Here is a 17,471-nt window from a genome sequence, read left to right as displayed (position 1 = left end):
GTAATCATGTAATCATGACACTTGGAATTTGTGTTTATGTGATTTTGTCCAGAATTGTGTTCTTTCTTTCTTTCTTTCTTTCTTTCTTTCTTTCTTTCTTTCTTTCTTTCTTTCTTTCTTTCTTTCTTTCTTATTTGAACTGGAAGAAAAATGCCATCCTACCCAAAATCTTGTTTCTGGCTCTCACTCATGTATGGATGTGACAGTCTTTATCCCTATATTCATTCTTTTTATAGATTTTGTAGAAAGCATGCCTTATAAGATATCATTTAAAAATTCATAATTTGCAGATCATTATTGTCCTGGTAAAATATGTGTGAAAACATTTTATGTAAAGTTGTAATATTCTACTATATAACATTACTGAGACATGTTCCAAGTTTAGAAAAGCAGGCACAAACCAGTTCCTCAAAGGCAAAAGACAAACTGATGCCTCAGCCTAGTGTCAACAACATTAAATAGACTGTCACCTGGTTAAGTTGCCATTCTTTGGCAGGAAAAAAGATCTGAGGAGAAATCCACATTTTGATAAAGAGACATCTGGAGGTTCCCATCCTCACAGACCTTCTGTCCGCTGAAGCTCAGCTGGAGATTATTTTCAAAGAAAAAGAAAAATATAAAAAAGGGGAATAGATGCCCCAAAATGCCCTTTCTTTCTGCCCACAGTATCAACAACACCTTAAAGACAAGGAATTAACACTGAACTGGAATTCAGCCAGTAAGACCGCTGAAGCATGTGGTGAGAGAGACCTTTGCTTTGAATTCATTTAGCTTGTTAGGTTAGGTGTTAATTGTGTTTCAACTCTTATTTTCATGTAACCGATTCTGAATTTTATGCCTCATTACTGGTAATCACTAAAAATCTATCTGTAGTTAATAAACTTTTTCTATTTTTTTATCAAATCTGCGTGTGTTTAGATTGAAGTATTTGGGGAACTCCATTTGAGATAAGAAGATTTGCGCAGATCATTTTCTATTAATGAAATGAAGATTTTATATGTGCTTGTATTGTCCAGGAGGGTGCTGGGCAGTACAAGATGCACATTTCTGGAGGAAAGTCTGGGATTGGGAGTTTGCATGTTTTGCCCTGCAATGTAATTCATGAGTGGCTTGGTATAGCACTCATGCAGAATTGTTGGGATGCTTGACATGTTGGAGGCTGTGTGTGAGCAGACCAGGAGTAGTTGCTCTCAGAGCAAAACCATGTAAAAGGCATCCCAGGTTGGAAATTTGAGGGGACACAGCTGTCCCTCAGTCCAGATAGCATTCTGGGTAATGTCACAATGGGATTTACCTAGTATATCATTTTTACAGTGAGCATAAAGTAAATAAATCACCTACATAATATCACATGGACCTCAAATATCTATAAAGGACATAGTTTTTTAAATGTGCCCTCAAGGCCAATAGATATTTTTGTTAAAGGGGAACGATTGAGATTAGCAGTTCAGTTACGGGAGAAGAAGCAGTGAGACTTTCTTTTCTATCAAAGGGGCTGCAACTTGGATGCTCCTGATGACAAAAGCAACGCGGAAATAAAAATAGAGCTGGTCAAACTGGTCTTTTTTTCTCATGGAAAATTTCAATTTAAAATGTTTTATTGAAATTTTCCATGAAAAGATTAAACGTTTTTTGCTGAAAAGGCAAAATAAATAAATAAACAAATAAATAAAAACCTTCCTGCAAAATGTCTGGGCTGAAAAAGGAAATATTTCAGTCAAAATACAAAATTATTCAACCAAAAATTAAAATATTTTGGCTGAAAATCCACATGGAATTTTTCATTCTGGTGCCTCATGCTTCAGTTATTCTCTAGGGACCAGGCTTTCTTGTCAAACTTCTTCTCCCATGACGCACCACATCTCCCCTCATGGAGACTGGAGGAGTTTGCATCGTGGGGGTCCCTTAGGGTCTCATATCATGATGCCTCATTGGAGATGTTGTCCAGATGGGGTACCCAGCCTGTAAAGAATAATGGTGCCATGAGGAAATGTAACTACAACTACCATGAGGTATTATGACAGGATATCCAAATTGAAATATTTGCATTTTTTTGTTTGTAGGCCTTTGGTTTTTCAACAAAAAGTGAAAATTTCCACGGACAGGAGACATTTTTCATGAACAATTTGTTTTAATTGAAAACTCAATTTTCCACTGAATACAAACGTTAATTAAAAATATTTAACCAACCCTAGAAGTCTTTAGGAATCTTGGTAGACTCCAAGCCATATGGGGATTTGTATGGCTAAACTAACACCAAAAATTTTACCTGGGATACAATAGGCAGCTGGAGCAATTTGTGGAGCACTGGCATCATCTAACTGCAGTGAGATGTCCTACTAAAGGGATATCATATGGTACCGGATAACAACCACACTACTCACAAGATGCACCTTTTTCAATCTCTCTTCTTGGGAATTGAACTGTGGGGTCAGGCAGGGCAGGAATTAGGATACACTGACTTATATTTTTGTAAGGAGAGTTGAATTTGGCTGCCATATATCCCTGCCTGCAGGTATATGGGATCATGGGGAGCAATTACCACACAGGTGGGGTGCCAATTAATTTCTTTATTAAAGGAAAAAGGAAGTGGTGGGAATTTAACAATGAAATGCGATGGGATGGGGTGTATAAGGTGTTTACAATAGACAATGATGGGGGGGGTTCTTATTGAACAGTGTAGGGAGTTTTAACAGTGGGGTACAGTAAGTGGGGTTCAGCACAATGGGATACAGTACAGTCAATAAGAACTCAACTTTATATAGGAACAACTCTAGATACAGTGTGGAATGCAAAATAAAATAGTAGCTTCTACATAAAAATGGTATACAAAGTATATTAGAAAAATGGAGGCAACTAATGGAGTGTTATAACCACAAGTAAAATGTGAGTCACGGTGCAATAATACAATATGAGTGATAAGCAAAATTATGCAATGTAGAAAATTACTGACTTAATTTGTGAGGCTGTGATAGCAAGAGTGTACCTAAAAGCTGGGTCAAGAAACAGGAGCGGGGAGGGGAGTGAGTGATTAGTGGCATCTGACGAGAGGAGAGTGCAGCTGCAAGCAGCGAGAGACTCTGAAGCCCAGAGCAGCAGTCTTCAGGAGCCTGCGGGCTGGAGGTACGGGAGACAAGAGCAGCTGGAAAGCACTTAAGGGGAGTCTGGGAGCAGCAAGAGGGGAGGGTGCTGAATGTGTAAGTGATGGGAAGGCACGTAGAGAACTGAGGAGACAGCTGAGGGAAGAAACAGGTTGCAGCAGCGGAGAGCACTTCAGGGAAGTTGCAGAGCAGCGGGGTGAAGACAAACGGAGCAGTGTGATGGTGATCTTTGGTAGGAGAGGGGCTGCGGAGGAGCAGGGGCACGGACACAGGGGATACAGGGAGAGGCAGCAGAGAGGTGTAAAGAAGGGCTAGAGGGACACCCCCCAAAAAAGGAAAAGAAGTGGCAAAGGGTTTGGGAAGTTACACGGGGAGGGGTGCAGCAAGGGGTTACCACAGGGGGACACGGAGAAGTACACAGAGGGGGAGATTAGAGTGGGGGAAAAACAGACACGGGAAAGTTCAGGGAGAGATTGGGACAGCGGTGTAGTAAGTGAAGGCTTTGATAAAGGCCCAGTATGAGGCATGAGGCCTGAGCTAAAGTAATGGTCAAGACTTTGCTAACAGAAAGCAAAGTGAAGCTGTGAGCCAGAGGCAGGCCCTGCTCACAGAAGCTGGCAAGGAGGGGGCTAATGCAAGGAGATACGTACCTAAAAGGTACTGTACACTAGAGATCAGAACATTCACATACTTGCACATTTCACACAGATAACAAGGAACAGACTGATCCATCCCAATGCAAAAGAGTAATATGATGGATAGAGTTGTTTTGTTTGAACCAACATGTACAAGGTGAGAGGCGGCACCTTACTATGTAGAAGGGTTGTACTTTGCTGCGTAGAGGAGTTGCACCTCAATACGTCAGGAGTGATGTGTAACTTGTTTGTACATGTGTATAAGAATGCATCCCTGGGGTGGTGTCTTTGTCCGGCCGAGGGGGCAGTGGAAAGTCCCGCCACTGACTGAGCCGAGTCCATTGCCAAGAGGCACTTTCTCATAGTATGCCCTGTAGAGTAACAATCTCAGAGGAACTGCAATTGTGTCCAAGCGCAATAAACCTGGCCGACGTGCCTTCATACCTTACTAGACTCTGTGGTCATTGGGGGTTCTCTTCGGGTCTGCTGTGTCAGCTATCTGCGCAGAGCTGGGGCAGCACAAGAGGGAACATACGCATGCAGCCAAGCGATACCAACAAGGAGAGAGAAGAGCACCACACCGGTAGCACCTGACAAAACACTTCTAACAACAAGCGGGAAGACGAATTCAAGCAGTAAAAACCTTATCTATCCTCTAACTTAATTAAACTTATATAAATTACAGGCAGCTTATACAAAGTAATAAAACAGGTACAGAATACAACCAGGCAATGTTTTTTTTAAATCTATCTTAATCAACAACTAGGCAAAACAAGAAATATCACAATTCTAAGCAAACTATAACAAGCAACTATACAGAGCAACAAAACAGCAAACTATAACAAGGCAGGTGAAACTTACAAGCTCTACAGTCTTAGCAAACTATGACATATTAAACTAAAAATCGAAACCTACGGTGCACCTTATGCTATGGGGAAGTCACAGAGGGCAGAGTGTTATGTGCCCAGGATACAGCCCCCAAGGAAGCCAAGGGATGGTGGCTGCAGCAGTGGATACAGCTGAAAGCAGGGAGCAGAGCTTAGCAGCGGCACAAGCTTATTTTTAGCAGCAAAGCACCGCGGAGTTTAAGAGAGGTTTTGACACAGACCAAGGCTTAGCTTGAGTCTGTGTGCTGGGGAAACAGAGCCAGCAGCTAAAGTAATAAAATAAAAGTAAGGAAAGTTTTATAGAGGGATTCTTACCAGTCCCCAAGGCAGCAGCAAAGGCAGAAGCAGCAGCAACATCAGAAGAAGCAGAGAGGGCTTGGTACGGTCTCGATAATCAGGAGAACTCTCAGGCAGCAATTCGTTCTTCATGGGGGGGTTAAAAACCGGGGGTACGCTCAAAAATAAAACGAGAGCGGAGAAAGGGCCCCCCAAAACCCCTGGCTGATCAGACCAGGCAGCAATGCAGGAACCTTTCTGATGTTTGTTTCAAAAATGTCTGTTTTTAAAGGCAAACTTAGGCAGTTTCCCGCCAGTGATCCTGATAGGCTCCCTCTGTCACAGGGGAGGAGGCACAGGGAAAAAGACTGCAGGTGAGCACAGAGACATGCCTGGGCAGAGTCCTGTGCAATAGGTGACTCAAAAGCACAGGAGGCCTATGACTCATGCCCAGGATCTTAAAAACACAATAGGTCTTGCAGCTCTGGACATTGCCTGCCCTGCACCGAGCCCAGGTTCAACAAGGTGATAACAGGACTAACTCTTTGAACAGGGCAGTGGTCCCACTTAGCACGCAGCACAAGTGGCCCTCCCTTTGAGAAGGGCAATGACTCTTGGTAAACAACTTAAGGGGCCCTCCCTTTGAGAAGGGCAGTGGCCCTGGTAAATAAGTTAACAGCCAGGAAAGGGCGGCCACAGGAGGGGAACAAAAACAAAATGGAGTATGGGGACAACTGTAAGAAACAAAATGGAATAGGGGGATAGCTGTAACAGACACCATGAAAGAATGTAGGTTGTGATTCCAGCACCCTTACTCATGTTTAGTAGAATTCTTTTCCACAAACAGTCCCACTGATTCCAAAGACCTACTTATGGAGTAAGTAGTTATTCAATATGAGTAAGGATACCATAATTGGGCTTATCCCACCCATACACTGGATGAAATGTGTTTGAACATTGACTTCAGCAGAGCTAGGATTTCAATCACTAACTTTCAAATGTTTAATTAAAAGTAAGTAATTTTTCTGTGTACACAGTGTATAAAATATTTAGATTTCTCTCGAGTTTGTGTCCCCAGGGCTTGTGTCTAATTATAAATGCTACCTATCAACTCAACTAATTAGTTCATCTGAGTTAAATCACATTTTGTAAAAAAACTAGGGAACATGCATGGCCGGTAACTTAAACTCACTCTCTAATATGCTCACCTGCTCTATAAATTTTTCTCACAGGCATACAGCCAAGTCCAGAAAACCAGCCTATTTGAAAACTTCCAGCATTTCATGAAGAAGCTCCAACCATGGCCAAGATCTGACAGAAGTCCCCAGCTTAGTGCCAGAAAGGGTGAGTGTCTTTTAAACTGGAGATGATTAAATTTAAACAAGAAGTGAATTTTTGAGTATCAACCAGACTATTCCACAAATACTCACAAAAATCAGGGTTACTACAGGAATGGTCTGCTAGAAAAGGGACTAATGGCTAGATTTTCATACTGCTTTTGCACCACTGATATCAGTAGAGTGACACTTGATTTACACCAGTAGGGGTGGAAGGAAAACTGACTCACTGATTCCAGTGGACTTACTCCTGTCTTACAGCGTGGTACATGAGGGTAGAATTAAGACTAGGGTAAGTGAAAAATGTCAACATCATATTCACCATGTATATTCCATTGTCCAAATGGATATTAAAAGGAAGATGAATATTTAATTATGTATTTATTTTTGCTCCCTGACCATCTGGATAGTATGTCCCACAGTTAGAGTAAATATAGAGACACAGGAGGAAATATGACATATCTACAACATGAGAAGATGTGCCACTACTAGGTCTCATATAGGTATGTTCCATCCTCAAAGTACTCTACAAAGACCCATTTAATGCATGGAGCACAGAGCCGGGACATGTCTGGAGCTTTCAGGGTAACCTAGGTCCTCTGACACCTTTGGTGCCTTATCCATTAAGGACAAATTTGACCATTCAATAGCCAGTGATGGAACAGAAGCATTTTGTTTTGTTTCTTATGCATTCAGTGGCCTATAATGAATCTGTGTAGGAAAAGTTATAATATCCCAGCTCAGTGGGAATAGATCTGATTCTTCAAGGGGGAGAGTGAACACCTTTGAAAATCCATGCAATAATTTTGGCCAGGAGAAGGCTGTGTTCAGTTTGAAGTCTCCAGTGAGAAGAAAGGAAAATGATGTATGGTCAGCAATTCTGCGCATCTGATTTTAGGTTCTCCAAGCCCCCACTCCCTCCCCAAAAAGTCCACAAATATGTTGGGAGAGCTGGTTCAAAAATCCAAATGTAGTTTAATGTTACATTTTGAAACTTTGAACTTGCTTGATATGGAACAAATTTCCAGGCCCTACTGAAGCTAAGGTCAACATTCCTCTTGACATCCATTAATGGGGCCAGGATTTCACCCTGAGAGTTTATCCATTGATTAATATGGAATGTATGTTTCTTGGTAGCACTATGTTCAGAAATATATGTGTGTGTGTGTGTGTGGGTGTGTGGGTGTGTGTGCGTGCGCACGCGGGCATATTTCTTGGAAAATGCAGACGAATCTACATTTGGACCTAATATCAGGAGGAATTGTGTCAGCTTAATGTAGAAAGCTTATTTGTACTATTTTAGGTGACTCCCATTTACCTTCTCCTTTGGGACCTTGTTTGAGAGTTAAATGTTCACCAGATTCACAAGGGATCCAATATCTCCCTACAGAAGGTCACTATATATCAAAGACAATAACTTTCAACAAGTCATATCTCACTAGAAGTCTGTTTTTAAATTACTGATTGTTTTATTGCATTTGAAGTTTGAATGAGAGGTAAGAATATTCCTCTTGCTTACTTGATTGATTTCCCTGTTCCTTTCTTTATTTCTTGCTTGCTTTCTCACGTAGGCACCAGCTCCCTATGAAATTAAATGAGAGTTAAAGGATTAATTCTTTTATACTCTTTGGAAAGTCAAGCAACATTTAATTTATATGTTGTGTTATACTTTTTGTCATTTGGCTAAATGTGCTTTGCAGGAATATACATTACCACAAGTATGTTCATGAATGTTGGATTTAATTGTAACATACCTTAATGCAGTTCTTTTGGATTTAATTGTAGTCAAGTCCAAAGTCAAGGAATTAAAATGTAACATTGATAGGAAGGGAAGAAAATTCATAACCTATTTTCTGTCCCCTCAAAAGTTTGCAATCAAATTTGAAATGTAATGCAAAGGTGTTTTGTTTTGTTTTTTTTTTACAAAATACTATAGTATGAAATATGCTAAAGTTATCTAATATGATCTCATAATTAGTTAGATTTCTTGGCCCCAATAGTCTTCTCTGTTTCATCATTTTTACAATTGAGTAACCTTATTGATTTCAAAGAAGATAATCCTGATTTACTCCTGCAGGAATGAGAGTAAAATCAGAAGAAGCAGTATTAAAACTAGACATGTTTGAAGACAATGGAAGGAAACTTTTCTGCTTGTCATATCAGGCTAATACTATTCCAAATAATGAAGCTATATATATATATATTGCCATATACACCTCTACCTCGATGTAACGCTGTCCTCGGGAGCTAAAATATCTTACCACATTATAGGTGAAACCACATTATATCAAACTTGTTTTGATCCACTGGAGTGTGCAGCCTTGCCTCCCTGGAACACTGCTTTACTACATTATATCCGAATTTGTGTTATATCGGGTCGTGTTATATCAGGGTAGAGGTATAGCTTATCATAAAAACGAAATTTGGGAAGCTCAAATCCCCTCTCATTTTCACTAATTGTGTACCAGTATCGGAGGGGTAGCTGTGTTAGTCTGGATCTGTAAAAGCAGCAAAGAGTCCTGTGGCACCTTATAGACTAACAGACGTATTGGAGCATGAGCTTTCATGGGTGAATGCCCACTTCATCGGATGTTCCCACGAAAGCTCATGCTCCAATTCGTTTGTTAGTCTATAAGGTGCCACAGAACTCTTTGCTTTATATCAGTGCATCTCCAGTGAATGGAGAATTAGCCCCCTTGATTGCAATGGGGTTAACCTGATTAAAGGCTGTGTGAGTTAAAAGGTTATCAAGTCCTTTATTTTTTGCATCTTGATTCCACCTAAATATATGTATTATTATGTCATGTTTGGGATTATATATATTCTATATATTATATATACTGTAAATGTCCTATACTGCAATAGATACATTTTGCAAAATTAGTGCAGAGAGTGGAATCTTGGTTACTAATAAGACTTCTGGTCTATGAAAGAATTTTGAGATCATACTGTGAACTCCTAATTCATGTAGTTTATAAAAATATTCTAACAGACTCCATGTGCCTCTATTTGAGAACATCCAGGATGTTATTTTTTCCCTTCTACAATCATGTCGGGAGAATGTAGACTGATTATCTCAGACGGTTTATTGTGCTAATATATTTTAATGTAGCTCAGTTTGTATACATGCTGTGTGAAAGGACTAGAAATCACAAAAATATCTCTCTCTCTCTGTCAGTCAGTCTAGATTCTTCAGTTGCCATGTTGCTAGTTTTTGCAATACCTGACAAAAAAATTAAATCTTTATTCCTACAGAAGGAACACTCAAGCAACGGAACGCAGTAACCACACCAGGGTGACTGAATTCATCATGCAGGGTCTCTTTGACCATCCTCAACACCAACGGCTGATCTTTGGCCTATTCCTTTGCCTTTATATGACTGCCATCATGGGTAATTCACTGATCATTGGGGCTATTGCCATCCACCCACCTCTCCATACTCCCATGTACTTCTTCATTGCCAATTTAGCCCTGGCTGACATTTTGTGCACTTCCTCAGTCCTACCGAAAATGCTGAAAAACCTGTTGCAGGAGAAGAAAACCATCTCCTTTGATGGCTGCATGGCCCAGCTCTTTGCCTTTACTTTGTCATCAGGGACAGAGCTTGTGCTTCTCACTGCTATGTCATATGACAGGTATGTTGCCATCTGCCACCCCTTACGCTATGTCAATCTCATGAGTAAGGACATTTGCATCAGTTTAGCAGCTGGTGTCTGGGCTGTTGGTACCATCAATTCATTGGTGCACACATTACTCATGCTGCGCCTGGATTTCTGCGGACTCAACCTAATCCAGCATTTCTTCTGTGAGATCCCACCAGTGTTGGCACTGTCTTGCAACTCCACCTATCTCAATGAAATAATGATCTTCATGGCTGACATCTTCTTGGCAATGGTGAACTTTCTGCTGACCACCGTGTCATATAGCTTCATCATCATTGCCATCTTTAAAATCCAGAGCTCCAAAGGGAAGCAGAGAGCCTTCTCCACCTGCTCCTCCCACCTGCTCGTGGTCTCCTTGTACTACTCCACCATCATCTACACCTACATCCGGCCCACTTCAAGTTACTCGCTGGATAAAGACAAGATGGTGGCCATAATGTACACTCTAGTCACTCCCACCCTGAACCCTGTGATCTACAGTCTGCGCAATAACGAGATCAAAGTGGCCATAAGGAAAATCCTTCCCTTCAACACATAATAACAATTTTTCCAAGAGTGAATCTGATTCTCACCTGCCTTGTCCCTTGTAGGCCAGGTCCAAAAGTGATGTAAATTTTCATAGAACTAAGGATTTCAATACACATACATTTGTGCTCTGGTACATTCAATATAATGGAAATACAAAAATTTATACCAGCTGAGGATGTGTTTCACTGACTGCAGTAGGGCTAGGCTGAGGATCAGACCTCATTGACATTGGTGGACCTAAGTTGAGTCACACTAGCTGGACTGTGGCACATGGGACACTAGCTGGACTATGGCACACAGGGTACCTACTGGGATTTTCAAAAGCACCTGGGCACCTAAAATTCATTAATTTTAAAGCAATTGAGGTGCTGCCTAGATGTGCTGGGAAAACACTTTAGATGCCTAAATACCTATAAAAATCTGTCCCATTGTGTAGCACATTATTTTGTATGCAGTCTTGCTGAATTAGAATATTCTATTCTATTCCATTCTATTCTATTCTATTCCTGAGTCAGTAAGTATGATAACTAAATAAAACTATCTCTTTGTTCACGAATTTCTTTTGAGACATTAAAAACCCAGAATTTTTCAACCACATTTCTATTGAGATCTAGAGGTTAAGCTAGAGTCAAACTGAATTACTGATTGAAGAGTTTTCCCAGAATACATGAGGTGTTCTGGATAAGGGGAATGGGAAAGGCCTTGGAGGGAATCCCCACACAATGTAAGGAAGGAAAATGGCACATAGGGGAGGGAATGACAGCAGGAACTGAGAGTTCAATTCCAGTATTATGTGGTATTTAAGGAGCACCACTGGAGAAGTCGGAGGATGTAATTTCTTTTCTCTCTCTTTGGCCAGTTTTGGTCAGGACATCTTTCAGAATCTCAACAAACAAGGCCTAATGTTATCATGGTGGACCGATGGCCTCAGGAATTGGTGGGGATGTCCACCCACCTGCTTCTGATCCCATGGAGTGATTGTAGATACGTAATATTTCAAATGGCCTCATCCCATCAACATTCAGCAATTAGTCTGGTGATTTCAACTGTAAACATTTTCACCCATTTCTAGAATCTTGCTGCTCATTTCCATGGCAATCCCAGAAGTTACCAGGAACCTTAGAGATCACTTATCACAGTTCCGTTCACTTAAACGAGCCAGGTTGTACCAGTCTATTTGTGTCCCACTTTTTCTGACTTAAAAAAGAAAAGAAAAGCAAAGAAGGAGTTCAACTTTTGTTCATTGCAAAACTTACAGTACATGCCTCTGCACCACAGGACCTGGTTCATTGCTACTTTACACCAGTGTGGATCTGGTCCAAATTAATCAGTGTTTGGTGGATTCTCCCTCACTGGTGATTTTAAAATCCAGATTGGATGTTGTTGTTTTTATTTCTAAAATATCTTCTGTAGTTCAAAGAAAAATTATTTCAGGTATGTCCTATGGCCTGTGCCATGCAGGAGGTCAGAGTAGATGATGACAATAGTCCTTCTTAGGCAAATGCACTAAATGCTGGCCTAGGGAATATGTTGATGTTGGACTCCCTCAGTCTCTCCTGTTGAAACTCTTCTATTGTGGATAAATATATTTTTAAAAAATTCACTGGCACATAGGAAGAGGATCCTAGTTCTGTCACATCGTAGGGACATGCTCTAACCACTAGGATCTAAAGTCTTTCTCATACTTGTACGCTTGCTCTTGCTCTCGCTCTTTTTTTTTTCTGGTCCAATGGCTCTTGAAGCATTTGTCCAAAGTGAAACAGCTTCAGCAGGAGAGATTGAAGGAGCCCCCTCAACATACTATCACCATGGCTACAGCACTCACCTGAGTGGTGCAGATTACTGGTCACATCTCCTCAGGCAGAGGAGAGACATGAATCTGGGTCTCCCCCATACCAGGTGAGTGCCTTCACCACAGAGCTGAGAGTTATGAGGGAGCTCCTTCCCCATGACCTCTAAGTGAAGGCCCACAGCTGAAAATCCCAAGCAGAGGTAGATGTCTCCCTCTGGCCTGGGTTTAGGTGGTGAAATCCTAAGAGGGGCTGGTCTTAGTACACAACCCTTTTTTGACATCTCCTGTTGCTGAGCTTAGGCATGCAGCCACCTAACATGCTACCTTTTGTGGATCCTATTTTTAGGCATCTATCATGCCTGACTCTGGCTTTGTGTATTGCAGTGATTTTCTAGGTGCCCAAAAGATAGGTGTGATGACTCAGAGGGAACATCTACCCTTAAAATGCTCTCCCTTCTGCATAGTTAATCCACCTTCCTGAGAGGCAGTAGCTATGTTGGTGGGAGAAGTTCCCCTGTCGACATAGCACTGTCTACACAGTAGGTAAGTTCAGTGTAAATACATTGCTCAGGGGTGTGGATTTTTCACATCCATGAATGACATAGTTATACCAATGTAGTGTAGACCAGACATTAGCTTTGCAATGTCTAAATCCCTTTGTGATTCTAGCCCTTAGTGTAAATGGGAAACAAGAGCATTAAATCAGAATTCCCCGTTCGTTTTCACCTTTTCACACACCACATCCACTTTGCTTTCCTGATTTTATTTTCTTCACTCTTACAGTGGTTTGAATCTGAAACGACTGGAAAGGAAGCAGTGGACCTGACTGTCCAACAACTTATGCCTTGTGCTGGTGAGCACTTCTGACCTACTCCTGTGTAAAGCTGCTGTAGGTGAGAGGAGAATCTCAGGGACTTTGCACAAAGGTAAATGGCTACACAAGATGCAAATCAGTTGTGAAACATACTCACTGAATGATGGGGAAGATCATTTCCAAATGGTCCATCTATAAACATATCTGGACTTGTACTAACCTTGGCTACATCTGCATGATATATTGTCTGGCCCTTAGCTATTCTAATTCACAATAGCTCCAATGAAACCAACGGGGTTATGAGATTTGCTCCAGTTGAGGATCTGGATCATTTGACAGTGGTGAACCTGTGAATATCCAATATACCAAGGGATGGACACTGCAGAGGGATGCTTGGAGATCTTAGCAAAACTGGGTCTCAAATAGACTGGTAAAAAATGGCTTGTTTAAGTGAATGGAACTGTGCTAATTAGTCTCCAGAGCTCCTTGGAAATTCACAGATTGTCTTGAAAATGAGCCAAAAGAGTCTAGAAATGGATGGAAATGTTTACAGATGAAATCACCAGAATGATTGGAGAATTGTGATTGGGTGAGGCTAAGAACGTAAGCATGACCATTCTGGGTCAGACCAAATGTCTATCTAGACCAGTTTCCTATCTTCTGATGGTGGCCAATGCTAGTTGCTTGGCTGCACCATCTGGAATATTATTTATCTGGGGGTAACTCCATGGGATTACAGAGGGATGGATGAAGTGGAAGGAGAGAGCTTTATCATTTTAGTGTTTAACCCCACCAACACCCAAGACCCTGGCTCCACCATGACCTCTTTAAGCCTTCTTTGTCCAGCTTCTGAAAGATGCCTGGACCAAACCTGGTCAAACAGAGGCAACTGACTGACATCACCCTCACCTCCCTGGTTTTGGCTGAATCCCCCAAAACACAACAAAAGGAGCCTCTGACTCCTGCTGTCACTGCCCCATGTGTCATTTTCCTTCCTTGCTTTGTGTCTCTTCTTTCTAATCCCTCTCCATTTGTCTTCTATCTAGTAAGAGTCTGGCTTAGAGGCCACAGGAGTTCAAATCTACATTATAGAGCTGTAGGCATGTGACCAGAAAGGCAGCTAAAAGCAACCCCTTGAACATCCAGAGCCTGGCAAGCATTTGCCAGGTCTCAGAGAGGCTGATCAGACCATGTGCTGGGCCTATATTTTCCTAGCCATGTGTGAGTCAGCTCAAGAGACAGAAGTTGGTATTCTTTATCTTTGCTGTTCTTTTTCTGATATGTGTTTCTCTTGTGCTAGGTTTGGACTCCAGCAACAACAAGAGCTCATGACCATCAAAACTATTTTTTTCTATTTTCTACCCAAAAAGGACAGTTAAGCCATCTTTAATACCCTACAAAACCCTCTGTAAACAGATGTTTTCCACAGAAAAGACTATATGGTTAAAAGGAAGGGAATAAGGGAAATTGTTGCCATGAAATCATTACTTAATGCTTTATTTTAAATAGAGCTAAACTGTTTGTGTTTGTATGTTGGTTTTTGAGGGGACTTTAATAAAAGAGTTTAAAAAGATATTCAGTGATGGAGATAATGATATGACTCAGAAGCATTAACTGGATGTGAAACCCATGACCTCAGTAAATGGTTTAATGATGCATGCATTAAGTGTGCATTAAATATATCGGTGTATGATTTAACCATATCCTGCCAGCCATGCTTTTTGAATAGCAGAAAGTATTGGCCTAATGGGCCATTGGTAGAGATGCATCAGCCAGAATCTGTGTCTGGGCTTATTTCAAGGCAGTAACAGACCTTTTAGGGTTACCACTTTGTTGTAGGTTTAGCATTTTAAAATAAGTAAAAGAATGCCAGGATTGTTTTTCTTTTGCATTGCAACGTGATGTTTCTGTTAAAATGTTCTGGTTTGTTGGTGAATGAGGAATGTGTGTGTTAGAAGATAAGTCTGAAGGCCACCACCAAACCAGATGTTCTAGAGAGGAACCAAGGACAGATACAAGGGCACCAGAAGATAACAACACACCCCTGTTAAAATGTCTGAAGAGGGCAGATTGATGACTCTAAAGATGAGTCAGGCACTTATAAATGGGGACAAGATAGCTGTGATCAAAACCAGCATGGGGAAAGTCCCCAAGAGCCTTGATGAAAAAACAAGATAAAAGATACTTTAGGAAAACAGGCACTCGTCAAACAATTGATTACAGCATGACAGTGCAAAACTCATTGGTCCCAGTGAAGGAAAATCACTATATAAACAGAGTGCCCTGCCAAGAAACTTTGGCTTCATCCTGCCAAGAGTTCCCCGGAGCATCATGTCACAACCAATAGAACCCGGCTCCTCCCTACCTGTGATCAACCTAGCCGGCCACTAGTTTGATTCAACTCTGGAGTGGTAACTATGACATCGACTGGCAGGACAGCATGTGTGTGTCATACAATCATAGAATCATAAAAGATTAGGGTTGGAAGAGACCTCAGAAGATCATCTAGTCCAGGGGTTGGCAACCTATGGCATGTGTGCCAAAGACAGCACACGAGCCAATTTTTGATGGCACGCTGCTGCCTGCCGGGGTCCTGGCCGCCGGCCCTTGGGCTGAGCGGGGCTGGTGGCCGGGACCCCAGCAGACAGCAGCGTGCCATTAAAAATCCTGCCCTGCACAGCCTGATCTTCTCCGGTTCCCGCTCACTGCTCTCTCTTGTGGGGGGCAGGGGGCAGAAGCTTGGTCCTGCCGACTGCTGCTGCAAGGCAGCCTCCACTGGCAGCCAAGTTCCCTCTTCCCCCACCTCTTCCCCCAGTGTGATGGGTTCCTGCCCCTCCTCTGCACCCGCCCAGTGGCAGAACAGCGGATGGCCTTGGAGAGGGAGGGGGAGAAGCAGGGCTGGAACTGTAGGTGCAGCTATGCTCACTGATCCGGAGAAGAGGCAGAAGTGGGGCAGGGCCTTGGGGAAAGAGGGAAGAACCAGGGAATATCTCCGCCAGCCTCCTGCTGTGAACTGCTCAGGGCAGGGGGCTGGGAGCACCAGCACCTCTGATCCCAGCCCACTCCCCAGCCCCCTGCCCTGACTTATGAAGCCCCCATGCCCTCCAGCCCTCTGCCCTGCACCCTGCACCCCTCACAATCTCCAGACCCCTGTGATGACCCCTGCACCCCCTTCACACACACCCAGTCCCCTGCCCTGACCCCTGCACCTTCCCGGAACCCCTACCCTGACTCCTGCACCCCCTCACACACACCCATCCCCCAACCTGACTCCTGCATCCTCTCATACACACCCATCCCCATGCCTTGACTCCTGCACCCCCCACATACCCAGCTCCCCACGCTCCATGCCTTGACTCCTGCACCCCCCTCATACACACCCATCCCCCTGCCTTGACTCCAGCACCCCCACACATACCCAGCTCCCCCACATTCCATGTCCTGACTCCTGCACCCCCTCACACACACCCATCTCCCTGCCTTGACTCCAGCACCCCCACACATACCCAGCTCCCCCACACTCCATGCCCTGACTCCTGCATCCCCCTCAAACACACCCATCCCCCTGCCTTGACTCCAGCACCCCCACACATACCCATCTCCCCCACACTCCAGGCCCTGACTCCTGCACCTCGCATGACCGCAGCCCTGACTCTGGCACTCCCCACACATACCCAACTCCCCTACGCTCCATGTCGCAACTCCTGCATCCCCCTCATTCACTCCCATCCCCCCTCTCTGACTCCTGCACCTCCCACACATACTCAGCCTCCCCAACCCCATGCCCTGACTCTTGCACCCCCCAAATCCCCACCCTGAGCACCAAATGGAAGCTTCTTCACTCCCCCACCACATTCCCATCTGCACTTCTTGCACCAAATGGGAGCTGCCCAGGTAAGCGCTCCACACTCAAGCCTCCTGCTCCAACCTTGAGCCCCCTCCCTCATTCTAGCTCCTGGCCAGACCCTACACACCAACCCCCAGCCCTGTGCTCAGTGCACCCCCACCCTCAGCTCAGTGCAGAGAGAGAGGAAGAGAATGGGCTAAAACCAGGGAGAAGGTAGGTACCAACTCTGTGTGGGCAGGGCTGGGACCCCAGACCAGCAGTGGGCTGAGTGGGGCAGGAAGCCAGGATCCTGACTGGCAGGAGCCGGAAGATGGAACCACAGACTGGCAGCAGCATGAGCAGCAGTGGGATGAGCCGCTCAGCCCACTGTTGGTTTGGGGTTCTGGCTACTGGCCCCTTGCCAGCCGGGGTCCCTGCTGCAGGCCCCCCTCAGCTTGCTGCTAGGCTAGATGAACGGAACCCCAGCAGCAGGCCAGCAGCAGGCTGAGTGGGCCGGTGGTGTAAGATCAGCATTTTAATTTAATTTTAAATGAAGCTTCTTAAACATTTTGAAAACCTTGTTTACTTTACATACAACAATAGTTTAGTTCT

General features: G+C 43.4%; 1 protein-coding gene across 1 annotated transcript; it reads left to right on the top strand.

Annotated features, from left to right (window-relative positions):
• Positions 1-6,065: 6,065 nt before the first annotated feature.
• On the top strand, positions 6,066-10,437 carry LOC115638401 (olfactory receptor 13G1-like). Its single transcript, XM_030539989.1, has 2 exons — positions 6,066-6,076; positions 9,492-10,437. Exons 1-2 carry the CDS (start codon positions 6,066-6,068, stop codon positions 10,435-10,437), a joined length of 957 nt encoding a protein of 318 aa, XP_030395849.1.
• Positions 10,438-17,471: the final 7,034 nt, after the last annotated feature.

Source organism: Gopherus evgoodei, chromosome 21 (assembly GCF_007399415.2).
Source record: "Gopherus evgoodei ecotype Sinaloan lineage chromosome 21, rGopEvg1_v1.p, whole genome shotgun sequence".
Lineage (NCBI taxonomy): Eukaryota > Metazoa > Chordata > Testudines > Testudinidae > Gopherus > Gopherus evgoodei.
The sequence above is the reverse complement of the archived record's forward strand: the minus strand, read 5'-3'. Positions and strand labels throughout refer to the sequence as shown.